The 13,309-nt window shown below is 42.8% G+C and overlaps 1 protein-coding gene across 1 annotated transcript in view; it reads left to right on the top strand.

The window, feature by feature from the left end:
* The first annotated feature begins 3,313 nt into the window (after positions 1-3,313).
* The window catches only part of LOC137321055 (hippocampus abundant transcript 1 protein-like), a 98,415-nt gene continuing 88,419 nt past the window's right edge, over positions 3,314-13,309 (top strand). Inside the window, exon 1 of the mRNA XM_067983215.1 lies at positions 3,314-3,633. Coding sequence (XP_067839316.1) covers positions 3,400-3,633 — 234 coding nt within the window. The 5' untranslated portion in view covers positions 3,314-3,399. The remainder of the gene's footprint in view (positions 3,634-13,309) is intronic.

Below are 13,309 nucleotides of genomic sequence, written 5' to 3'. Positions count from 1 at the left end.
TTTAGGTACGCCTGCTGCTGCTCCTGGCATGCTCTTCTACACGCCTCATTGAACCAGGGTTGATCCCCTGGCTTGTTGGTAATGGTAGAGTGAGGAATATGCCGGGCCATGAGGTTACAGATTGTGCTGGAATACAATTCTGCTGCTGCTGATGGCCCACAGCGCCTCATGGATGCCCAGTTTTGAGCTGCTAGATGTGTCCTGAATCTATCCCATTTAGCATGGTGGTAGTGCCACACAACACATTGGATGGTGTCCTCAGTGCGAAGACGGGACTTCATCTCCACGAGGACTGTGCGGTGGTCACTCCTACCAATACTGTCATGGACAGATGCATTTGCGACAGGTAGATTGGTGAGGACGAGGTCAAGTAAGTTTTTCCCTCGTGTTGGTTCGCTCACCACCTGCCGCAGGCCCAGTCTAGCAGCTATGCCCTTCAGGACTCGGCCAGCTCGGTCAGTAGTGGTGCTACCGAGCCACTCTTGGTGATGGACGTTGAAGTCCCCCACCCAGAGTACATTCTGTGCCCTTGCTACCCTCATGTGCTTCCTCCAAGTGGTGTTCAACATGGAGGAGGACTGATTCATCAGCTGAGGGTGGGCGGTAGGTGGTAATCAGCAGGAGGTTTCCTTGCCCATGTTTGACCTGATGCCATGAGATTTCATGGGGTCCAGAGTCAATGTTGAGGACTCCCAGGGCCACTCCCTCCTGACTGTATATCACTGTACTGCCACCTCTGGTGGGTCTGTCCTGCCGGTGGGACAGGACATACCCAGGGATGGTGATGGAAGAGTCAGGGATGTTGGCTGAAAAGTATGATTCTATGAGTATGGCTATGTCAGGCTGTTGCTTGACAAGTCTGTGGGACAGCTCTCCCAATTTTGGCACAAGTCCCCAGATGTTAGTGAGGCGGACTTTGCAGGGTCGACTGTGCTTGGTTTGCCTTTGTCGTGTCCGTTGCCTAGTGGTCCGATGCCGGGTGGTCCGTCCGGTTTTATTCTTATTGTGACTTTTTTTCGTGAGATTTTACAACTGAGTGGCTTGCTCGGCCATTTCAGAGGGCAATTAGGAATCAACCACATTGCTGTGGGTCTGGAGTCACATATAGGCCAGACCGGGTAAGGACGGCAGGTTTCCTTCCGTAAAGGACATTAGTGACCCTGCTGCTGCATTTCCCTACATAACAATAGTGACTACACTTCAAAAATAATTCATTAGCTGTGAAGTGCTATGGGATATCCTGAGGTGATGAAAAATTGCTATATAAATGCAATTTCTTTCTTTAGTAGCATACTGACTTTACTACATCCTCAAGGAGTCACTTTGAAAGATCTCCATCTGCATTGGTACATTGATAACCATAAGAGACCATAAAACCATAAGAGATAGGAGCAGGAGTAGGCCATTCAGCCCCTCGAGCCTGCTCCGCCATTCAATGAGATCATGGCTGATCTGATTTTTACCTCAACTCCACTTTCCCGCCTTTTCCCCATATCCTTTGACTCCCTTGCTGATCAAAAATTTGTCTAATTCAGCCTTGAATGTATTCAATGACTCAGCCTCCACAGCTTTTTGGGTAAAGAATTCCAAAGATTCACTACCCTCTGGGAGAAGAAATTCCTCCTCATTTCCGTCTTAAATGGGCGACCCCTTGTTCTGAGACTTTGTCCCCTAATTTTAGATTGCCCATGAGGGGTAACATCCTCTCAGCATCTACCCTATCGAGTCCCCTCAGAATCTTATATGTTTCAATAAGATCTCCTCTCATTCTTCTAAACTCCAATGAGTATAGACCCAACCTGTTCAATCTTTCCTCATAAGACAACCCTTCCATACCCGGAATCAACCTAGTGAACCTTCTCTGAACTGCCTCCAATGCAAGTATGTCCTTCCTTCAATAAGGGCATCAGAACTGTACGCAATACTCCAGGTGTGGCCTCACCAGCACCCTCTACAGTTGTAGCATGACTTCCCTGCTTTTATACTCCATCCCCCTAGAAATAAAGGCCGATATTCCGTTTGCCTTCCGGATTACCTGCTGCACCTGTATGTTGACTGTTTGTGTTTCGTGTACAAGGACACCCAGATCCCTCTGAACTGCACCATATTCTGGCCAGTGTTTACCTCTTTGCAATTTTAGATTTTGCTAGCAGCAATTGGCAAATTAGATTAGCTCCAAAAACAATCTTTTCCACAGATCATGACTTGTATGAATTCCCAGTGATGCTATTTTGGCCTGTGTAATGCCTGGTATGTTTCAATTGCTGATGGAACTGGTGTGGTGCGCCTCCAATGCCTAATGTATTTGAACAGTATCAGTGTCTATTTTTCAGAAATGCCTCATTGACTGAGGAAGGTATCTGTTAAACTTCAGAGGCAGTAGAAAAGTCCTGATACTGATTAATATATTGGACAGAACGGAATATCAGTATGATGGCTTAGGGTGCCATGCAGCTAAACTTCTTCATACCAGTTGAAAAATACAGAAAGCAGAGGCGGTATTTTATTTCATTTGTGTATGTTTGACTCCTTTTTCTGTCTCCCATCACCTTATATTAATTTGATACATATATTGCTTTGTTCCCTATGTATTATTTAAGTATTCTATAACAATTTGTATTTGGCAGCTGGAGTTCTTTATTGCTTGTCTAATTCCTCAGTCTGCTGCATTTTTCTGTCTGGGTGTGTGCCTGCCTATTTTACAGTATGGGAACAACATCATCTTCAAATTCCCCTCTAAGTCATACATCATCCCGACTTAGACATATGTTGTTGTTCCTTGATTGTCACTGGGTCGAAAGCACTGTGGGAGTATCTTCACCACACGAACTGCAGCGGTTCAATAAGACTCACCACCATCTTCTCCAGGGTAACCAGGGATGGGCAATAAATGCAGACATTGCCAGACACCCATAATCCCAAGAATGAATAAAAACAAGTTTGGCGGAGTGCTGCATTGTATGAGGCTGAAGTATGTGTCGGTGTATAATACAATTGTGTATATCGGACAGGTTGTGTCTGTACTACTAGAGAGTTCGTATTTAACGGCAGTATGCTGCAGTCTGTGTGTCAGTGAGGCGTTGTTTGGACTGGAAGGGTGACTGTAATCTGTGCGTATTTATATAAATATGATCCTATTTGTAATTTACGGGTAGCTGCATTGTACCGGCGTGACGCCTACCTGTATTAGGTGGGTTGTTGCAGCGTGTATGAAAAAAGAAATGTTGGGGTTTTTTTTTTGTATTTGGCGCGAATATCACTTTTGCTGACAGAAGGTGCAGCTCTCGCGTTGCTGAAGCTGGGATCACGTGACAGCGGCAGTGGCAGAGGGAAGCGCGGCTGAGGAATGTGGCGGATACAATGTAGCAAGCGGGAGACGGGCTCAGCTTCCATTGCTCCATGAGTGAGAGCGCCGACCTCCCGCTCCGCACACTCACCGCCACCGATACCCTACCCGTTACTCCAGCCAGCAATTCGCCGCCTCGCCCCGCCCGGAAAACCGAACAGCAGGCGGAGGGGGATGAGCGTCTTTCAACCCTTGTAAAATGTGACAAGATGACACAGGAGAAAAAAAAGAGAGCGAGCCGCACCGTCACGTTGGCTAAAAAGATTATCATGAGGGATCCGAGTGCAGTAAGTAACCGATATTTCAGTAAGCGCTTCGCGATTTTTAACATTCGGAGGTGTTTCCTAATTGTACCGAAATAAAGATGAGCCTTGCTGATTCGGATGCTGCGACATGGTGGATACACATCTAATAGCTGTGTTAATAAAACGTATAGTCTTAGGAAAGAAAAAGATTTTTTTTTTGCAACAATTAACGACTTTTTAATGGCTGACAGGTCGCAAAAATGTATTGCTTCAGTTTTCCCTACCCACAAGATTTGCTTCGTACTTTACTCCGAAAATTGGCAAATCGAAGTGTTTGCAGTGGATTTCTTCTGCAACTTTTAGCAACTCAACACAGTTTCGTGTAATAGATTTTTTAAACGGTATTTTCTGGCTGAACATTGACAGTGTACCAACATCCCATGGCCATGTATTTTTTTACTGTATTAGGATTAAAAGTGTAACAAAGAACTCACTTAAGGAATTTCATAATCCTTCTCCGCTAGAGAGAAACATTGTGTCGTATTAATACTTCTAAAATACACCATTTCCTCTTAAATTTTAAAAACTGCCACTAATATTCTTAGTATTTGCATGCCAAATTTTTGCTTGTCTTGTGGCAGTTGTTTTTGAAAATGCTGAGATAAATGCAAGTAGATGACATGCAAGATTAAATAAAATGATGCTACAAAACTTTTCTGTATAGCGGATACTCATAATTAAATAAAACTGCTACATTATATTAGCGTGTTATGATATCGGTTCAAGTCAAGAAGCTGACATCTTTAAGCCTACTGGACACCTTTGGTCTCAGTTCCTCCCAAATGAGAAAGGTAAAATGTAGTTTAACATAAAGGAAACAAAGTTGGAATCCTCCCCCCCGCCTCTAATCGATGTAGTCGCTAATCGGAATTTCCCAAACGCGCATACCATAATGTCGAGAGGACTGTATATTTACGTTACCATCACTTCAGATTGTTTATACTGCTAAAACAGTCGTCCTGTATGAATCTGCATGATTTCTGTAATTCGTTTTTCAGCGGGGGGAGAACTTACAGTCCTTGAGTAACTATTATTGTGGTATATCTAAACATACTAGGAATTTCAAAAAGAGATACGGGTGCACTTCACTCGCTGATGTCACAAATGACAACGTAGCTGATTTCCTGTTCTAGTTTTCCTTTTAAGGGGTGTGGTTTGTGAAACTGGAACAAAGAAGTAAAAGCAGAATAGGAGCAGAATTTGAAGGTGTCTTTGTAAATAATCAAACTGTATCAGAATTTTTTTTAAACGGGAAAGTAGTAGTATCGCACTAACAGCCCCCTTAAATTGGGCTGTTTATGTGTCTAACTTGGAATCTTGAATCGCAGCTAAAGGTGAAGAATTTTTTTAATGCAAAGTAACAGCAGCATAAAAATTAGTGTGATTTGCTGGATGCAGTAGCATGGATTAATTGCTACATTGCAATTTGTTGAATTTTTCTAAACCTACAACAATGTCCATATGTAATTTGTCACTTTGAGCATGGAGTTTAGTCACTGGCAGTGCAAAACTTCCAAATCCAGAATAATTCCTTCCTCGTGTATTATTGACAATTGTAAACAATTTTACAACACCTGGAACATTTACCTGAGGAAGGAGGAAGTCTCCGAAAGCTTGTGAATTTAAAATAAAATTGCTGGACTATAACTTGGTGTTGTAAAATTGTTTACAATTGTCAACCCCAGTCCATCACCGGCATCTCCACATCGTGTATTATTGAAACAGTGCATATATTATAAATGATAAAAGATACAAGAGATTAGCAAAAAATGAAATAGTCTAATCTCTGGTTTCAGGTGACAGCACAAGCAGTTTGTCATCTGAACACTGCATTAGATTACGGCCTTATAATTAACTTCAAACTGTCCATTTTTCTCTTTGAATTTTGTACAATTGTGAGCAGAGCACAAACTTGGCTCATCTCTATTTCCATTATTTATTACAATTTTGTAAAGCTTTAATCACTTTGCACCTGACATTGCCATTATTGAATGCAAATCACTTGCATATTATCTCCTTTCGTATTGTACCACATTACAATGTAAACCCCAACCTGCCTTTTAGTTAAGGAAATTTATTGCAGTGCATAAAGCTGCAGGATATGAAGCAATGCACTAAATTAACTTCTCAGAAATGCTCAAGTAATTGGCATTCAACAATGTTATCGTGGTGTAACTTTTTAATGGGGGCTATGCAATTAAGCATACAGTTGCTGCTGTGATAACATCCTTATTTGCTGAACTAAAAAGGAAGGATATTTGTAGGTATTGTATGCCCTTTAAATCCGTGCACATACATATTGGTATGTACACTGAACCACTACTTTTTTTACATATGAAGTATAGACTTTCTTTGTCTTTTGTTTTAAATTAAGTGATGGAATCTATTTTGCATTGTTGCTACCTAATATCTGCTTTGTATACTTCTGGGTTATGTGTAGCATAGTGTGGATGGGTGAAGTATCAAGTTTTACCCTAGCAATGTGCCTTAACTATACTGTGAGAACACTATAAGTGCATTGGTGTGACACTTCAATTTCCCACACCAGCTGTCCCTGTGGCATTTGTGACCTGGCTCCAGCCTTTTGGCAGTACCACTCTTGTTCCCCTGCAAGGAGGTATACAAGAGCAACCTGGGGGCTGTGTTCATTTCTTCCTCTTCTGTGCTTTCATTCACAACCTTCTCTCTGTGGCTCATCTGCGATCAGGAACTCATGGCAGATTGTACACGTGAATCTGTGACTTATTTATGTGTCGCAGCTTGTTGGTATACCAACATGTTGTGCTGTTGCCAAGCTCTTTTTTTTATACCTTGTAATTAAATGTCCTGACATGTTAGCTATGACTAGCACTCAAAGATTGCTGTCTGTTTTTGGAAGCACAGAAATAAACTGAAAACATTTGGGACTGAATTTACAAAATTGCTCCCAGCAGTGTGCCTTCTGCATGCACATATTGGAAAGTTATGGGTGCGCTCCCATAATCCTCCATCCATTAAAAAAATAACGGACAGAAATTCACAGGAAGCTGCCTGCAACATTCTGATATGTGCTCGTGGTGAGTGAGATCCAGTCTGGAAGTGTGCATTTGTAAAATTGGCACTTAAATGCCAATCTAAACTCAAAATATCTGATTATAGCTATTGCAGTGTTCCAAATACTGTCAGAATTGGTGAACATTAAGGATCATTAATTTTCATCTGATTTGATCGACTTTGAAAGAAAAGGCAGCCCTGTGTTAATTTTTCCTTCAAACGGTTTGTTTCTTGTGCTTTTGAGTTGTGTGATTCAAAAATCCTATAGTAATTCAATATAAGTTTTCAGGCACCTGCCCAAAATCTTCATTGCAATAGAATTTTGGAAAAAGTTGGCTTATAACAGCTGCTTGGGACTTTTAAAAAAAAACAGTTGCTGTTTTAAAAAAAAAGTTGCTTCAAGATTATTTAAGAAAATATCAGGAGTACTACATTCAGATCTGGGTACCACACCTCAGGAAGCATATATTAGCCTTGGAGGTGATGCAGCTCAGATTCACCAGAATGACATCGGGGCTAAAAGGGTTAAATTATGAATTGAGGTATTTAACATGATCAAAGGATTTGATATGATATGTTAAGAGTTAAAGTTTTTGAGCAAGCACAGAGCCGGGGGAGGGAGGATAGGAAAGAACAAAACAAAAGGGAAGGTCTGTGATAGGGTAGAGGGCAAGAGTGATTAAATGGCAAAAGGGATGATGGTGCAAGGCACGGAAGGTGGTAATGGGATAGGTTAAGAAACGGAAGAGAAGTCGAGGAAGGGAAGAGTCGGAGATGTACCATGTGAAGGCGAGAACAAGGTGGAAATTGGAAGCAAAGTTGATGAAATTTTCCAGTTTGTCGAGAGCAGGAACAGGCACCAATACAGTCATCAATGGTTCATCTCCAATTCTTCCCTTTCCTTCCTCGACTTCTCTATCTCCATTTCTGGGGATAGGTTGTCAGCCAATATCTATTATAAGCCCACCGACTTCCACAGCTACGTTGATTACACTTCCTCCCACCCCACCTCCTGTAAGAACTCTATTCCCTTCTCCCAGTTTCTCCGTCGCATCTGTTCTGACGATACCACCTTCCGCATCAGTGCTTCCGATATGTCTTCCTTTTTCCTCAACCAAGGATTCCCCTCCACTGTAATTGACAGGGCCCTCGACCGTGTCCGTCCTATTTCCCGCACTTCTGCCCTCACCCCTTTTTCCTCCCAGAATCATGATACGGTTCCCCTTGTCTCCACCTTCCACCCCACCAGCCTCCGCATTCAACTTATCTTCCTCCACCTCCAGCGCGATCCCACCACCAAACACATTTTACCCTCCCCTCCCCTTTCAGCATTGCGAAGGGACCGCTCTCTCCGCGACACCCTGGTCCACTCTTCCATCCACCCGCTCTCTTCCCCATGGCACCTTCCCGTGCGAGCGCAGGAGATTCAACACCTGCCCCGTTACCTCCTCCCTTCCCACCGTCCAGGGCCCCAAACACTCCTTCCAAGTGAAACAGCGGTTTACTTGTACTTCTTTCAATTTAGTATACTGTATCCGCTGCACACAATGCGATCCCCTCTACACTGGGGAGACCAGACGCAGACTGGGTGATCGCTTTGCTGAACACCTCCGCTCTGTCCACAAGAGTGACCCTGACCTGCCGGTCTCTTGTCATTTTAATTCCCCTTCCCACTTCTACTCTCATCTCTCTGTCCTCGGCCTCTTACGCTGTTCCAATGAAGCTCAGTGTAAGCTTGAGAAACAGCACCTTATCTTTCGTTTTGGCACTTCACAACTTTCTGGACTCAACATTGATTTCAATAACTTCAGATCATAACCACTACTCCCATTTTTTCCATCAGCTAGTGCTGATAATGGTTCTGCTGCTGCCATTTACAGCTACCCCTGATCAATCTTTTGTCTCTTACCCTGTCCCATTACCACCTTCCTTGCCTTGCACCATCATCCCTTTGTTCTTTCCTCCCCTCTGCCCTCACCCCTTCCCCTGGCTCTGTACTTGCTCAAAAACTTTAACTCTTTAACATCTTCCAGTTCTGACGAAAGGTCTTCGACCTGAAACGTTAACTCTGTTTCTTTCTGCACAGATGCTGCCTGACTTGCTGAGCTTCTGCAGCATTTTGTATGTTTGTTTCAGATTTCCAGCATCTGCAGTATTTTGCTTTTGAATGGTATTAAGGGATATGGAACTGAGGCGGGTAAATGGAGTTATGATACAGCTCAGCCATGATCTGATTGAATCGTAGAACTGGCTCGAGGGGCTGAATACCTGTTCCTATGTTCCTAAATAAATCTTTTAGCAGTTCTTGTTTTGCATTGAGTGTCTCCCAAATGCTTCCAGGTGGCATATAGCACAGGTACTTTCTAATCAAAGTGCCTCCTCTCCAACATCATATGTCACCAGTGTGATATTTTGATGCCTAAACCAAGCCATTCTTATGGCCTATCCTGTAACTGATATAGTTGATTAATGTCTCATTCTGGACAGTTTTGCATGTCCGCTAGGAGTTCAAACTCACAGGAACATTTGGCCACGGAGAGAAGAATCCAATCTGTTAATCCGGGCTGAATTGAAACCAGTTGTGAAAAGACAGTTTTCTAACTTGTGCACCTAATTTGTTAACCACTAACAAAGTCTTATCAGTGGTCATTCTTGCATAGTACAAAGTAAAAAAACTTTCAAAATGTTTTAGGATTTTGATACATAGTAAGGCTAAATACACCTGTGGCAGTACAAGTTGTTCAATAAACTGAAATGTTGCATTGCTGGTGCAAAATGGTGCCTATATGTATGTCTGATATAATGCCTGTTTGAAACTTGTCTGGGTGGAAAAGAAACATCATTAGCCATTGTAATATGTTTACTGTATAGTGGGCACCACTTATAGTGAAAACTGTTTATCAGGGTAGTCAAGTAAAGTGGATAGATTGTATCTGCTCAAACCAAATATTTTGGTATGCATTTAAATTTCTGTGGTTTGTCCAGACAAGATTATCATTTTTGATCAAACTGTACTTTGTGCATGGAGGTTCATTGTATTAGACTGCAGTTATACTGTCACTTTATTTGCAAAATGGCAATCATAATTCCAGAGTTGGGTCCCATTCTGACTCTTGTGAATTTCTATCCATGGGGCTGCCTCACACTACTTTGATTTGATGTGCAGAGTGTAACTCCTATACAGTGCCAAGACAGGTTTAAAAAGTTGCACTTCTGGTCACCTTGTAAATTAAAGCAGATTTTTTTTAAATACTTTTAAAGAGGACACTCCTGCCCTTCCTCTTAAAACATTCAAAATTTACCGACGGGGAGGTCAGCAGATTTGTTGCCTGCTGCATAAATTGAGCTTTGCTGGCTGCAAATTGTACTTTAGCTCTACTGGCCTCCAACTGTTAGTAGAGTATAACCAAAATCCCTTCCAGGCCTCCCTAATACCAAGTTGCTTGTAATGTCTAGTTCCACACACTGGCAACTTGGTTTGCCTGGACCCACTGGAGAAATCAGGTCTTGATTATAGTATCTCTGTTTTAAATGTGTTTTATGAATTTTTATACCTGAGGTGAGACATGTTATTGATCTGGAATGAAACAGTTTTGATTGCAAATACCAAGGCTTAAATTTTAATCCGGAGCAGGGAGTGGGGGAGAATTCCTGACTGGAAACCCATATGTCCTTACAATTTTGATGTGAAACATAGAAAATAGGAGCAGGAGTAGGCCATTCGAGCCTGCACCGCCATTCAGTATGATCATGGCTGATCCTCTATCTCAATACCATATTCCCGCCCTCTCCCCATACCCCTTGCAGCCTTTTGTGTCTAGAAATCTAAGAGGACGTCTTTTTTATTTTTTTTTGTTGGTTTCCCGCCCCTCAGGCCAGCCTGATTGACAGGCTGGCCTCAGTCGGACGGAGAAGAGGATGGAAGCGGATGCGAGAAGGTAAGTCTTAAATCGGGGGGTGGGGGGATCAGAGATCGTGGGTGGGGGGGGTCAGAGATTGTGGAGGGAGTCGCTGAAGGTAAGCTTGTTGGGCTTGGGGGAAGCACTCCTGTTCCTCTGGGCCCCACAAGCCGTGCAATAAAGCCAGTTACCTGCAGTTTCAGGCCTTCTCGCCTCCTCTCACATGGTGTGAAGTCATGATGTGGAGATGCCGGTGATGGACTGGGGTTGACCATTGTAAACAATTTTACAACACCAAGTTATAGTCCAGCAATTTTATTTGAAATTCACAAGCTTTCGGAGGCTTCCTCCTTCCTCAGGTGAATGTGGAAATCATTTCCACATTCACCTGAGGAAAGAGGAAGCCTCCGAAAGCTTGTGAATTTCAAATAAAATTGCTGGACTATAACTTGGTGTTGTAAAATTGTTTACAATGGTGTGAAGTAGAAGGCCTGGGAATCCTGGCCCCCAGGGGTTAAAAACAAAAAAGCTGTGAAAATGGAGGCCCACAGCCTCCATGAAAGCTTTTAGTGACCGACCTTCCTCCATTAAAACCGGAAATGGGCGGGTTTTAGATTTTAAATTTTTTTTACTGCCCCTCCCCCCCTGCCCCCAAACCACCTGCTTTTTCCAGTTAAAATTTAGGCCCAAGTGTTGGTAACAAGCATTTTCAGGTGTTGGTAAAAGCATTCAAGTGAAATAGTTATATTCTGGGGGCAAAGTTCTTTCTACTTGAGAAACGTGTGAAGGAACAAGGTACATAGTGCAGGAACAGAGTTAAGAAACAGTAAAAGGGAAAAGTAGGTAAATCAGGAAGTGGTGATTAGATTGTGCAAAACTTGGATTCTTGAAAGATTTTAGGAGAAAGGAAAAACTGAGTTAGGAACATAGGAAGAACATAGAAACAGGAGTAAGCCATTCAGCCCCATGAACCTGTTCCACCAGATCTGTTTCTTAACTCCATCTACCCGGCTTGGCTCCATTACCCTTAATACCCTTGCCTAACAAAAATCTATCAATCTCAGTTTTGAAATTTTCAATTGAACTAGCCTCAACAGCTTTTTGGGGGAAGAGAGTTCCAGATTTCCACTACACTTTGAGTGAAGAAATGCTTTCTGACATCACCCCTGAATGGCCTAGCTCTACTTTTAAGGTTATGCCCCTTTTGACCTGGACTCCCCCCCCCCCCCCCCCCCCCACCAGAGGATAGACAGGAGAAACTATTTTCTATCAAGTCCTTTAATCATCTTAAACACCTCAATTAGATCACCCCATAATCTTCTATATTCAAGGCAATACAAGCCTGGTCTATGCAACCTGTACTCATAATTTAACCCTTTCAGCCCTAGTAGAATTCTGATGAATCTGCACTGCACCCCATCCAAGGCCACTATATCCTTCCTGAGGTGCAGTGCCCAGAACTGAATGCAGTACTTCAGATGGGGTCTCACCAGAGCTCTGTACAGCTCCAACATAACTTCCACCCCTTTGTATTCCAGCCCCCTTGAGATAAAGGCCAACATTCCAATAGCCTTTTCCATTTATTTTTAACCTGTCCACTAGCTTTTAATTTCTGTACTTGTACCCCTAAATCTCTCTGCTCATGCTCAGTTCCTAGCTTCTCGCCATTTAGAAAATACTCTGATCTATCTTGGGTCCAAAGTGGATGACCTCACACTTTCCCACATTGAACTCCATCTGCCATAGTTTTGCCCACTCACTTAATCTATCAATGTCCCTTTGCAACTTTGCGCTCCCGTTTACACTATTCACTGTGCCAGCAAATTTTGATATATGGCTCTCTAGTCCTTCGTGCAAGACATCTATAAATATAGTGAAAAGCTGAGGCCCCAGTAGAGATGCCTGGGGGACACCACTAGCCACATCCTGCCAATGTGTGTTCATACCCATTGTCTCTTCTCTCTGCCTCCTACCTCCTAACCATTTACCTATTCAAGCTAATACATTGCCTCCAATTCCATGCGCTCTCACTTTTGTTAATAGATTCTTATGTTGAATCTTGTTGAATGCCTTCTGGAAGTCCATATAAATGACACCCGTAGATACTCCCTTATCTACCACGTTAGTTTCCTGTCTCTGATCAGCTCATATTTGACCAAATGGTCACTCAGCTCATATTTGTCCAAATGGTCACTCTGCCCATATTAACAAATTCTAGTAACTTCCCCACAACTGACATTAGACTAATAGGCCAGTAGTTTCCTAGTTTATCTCTCCTACCCTTCTTAAATAATGGAGTGACATTGGTAGTTTTCCAATCCAAGGGGACAATTCCTAAATTGAGTGTTTTGGAAGATCATGACTAATGCATCAACAATTTCCTACCCACTTTTTTTTAACACCTGGGGTGGCAACCGTAGGGTCCCGGAGATTTGTCTACAGTATCATGGCTCTGCGAAAGAAAGAATTATAGTTGGATAGTCATCAGTGACATTTGACTTCTTCATCACAAGTGCAGATATAGAAAGAAAAGTGTGTAACGGTGTGCTTCAGCCCCAACCTCAAAAGCACAGCCTCTGCACCACTGACATTTTATCCATTCCGACACCATCGACCTGTGTGCCTATGGTGGACCTGGTTGCCACTTACTGCCAAATTAACGGCACTTTGGTGCTGTTGCTCCTTGCCCATTAGGAAGTGCATTGCTTAAATTTGCTACGTATGAC

This window comes from Heptranchias perlo, chromosome 4 (genome assembly GCF_035084215.1).
Source record: "Heptranchias perlo isolate sHepPer1 chromosome 4, sHepPer1.hap1, whole genome shotgun sequence".
In the NCBI taxonomy this organism is placed as follows: Eukaryota; Metazoa; Chordata; class Chondrichthyes; order Hexanchiformes; family Hexanchidae; genus Heptranchias; species Heptranchias perlo.
The sequence above is the reverse complement of the archived record's forward strand: the minus strand, read 5'-3'. Positions and strand labels throughout refer to the sequence as shown.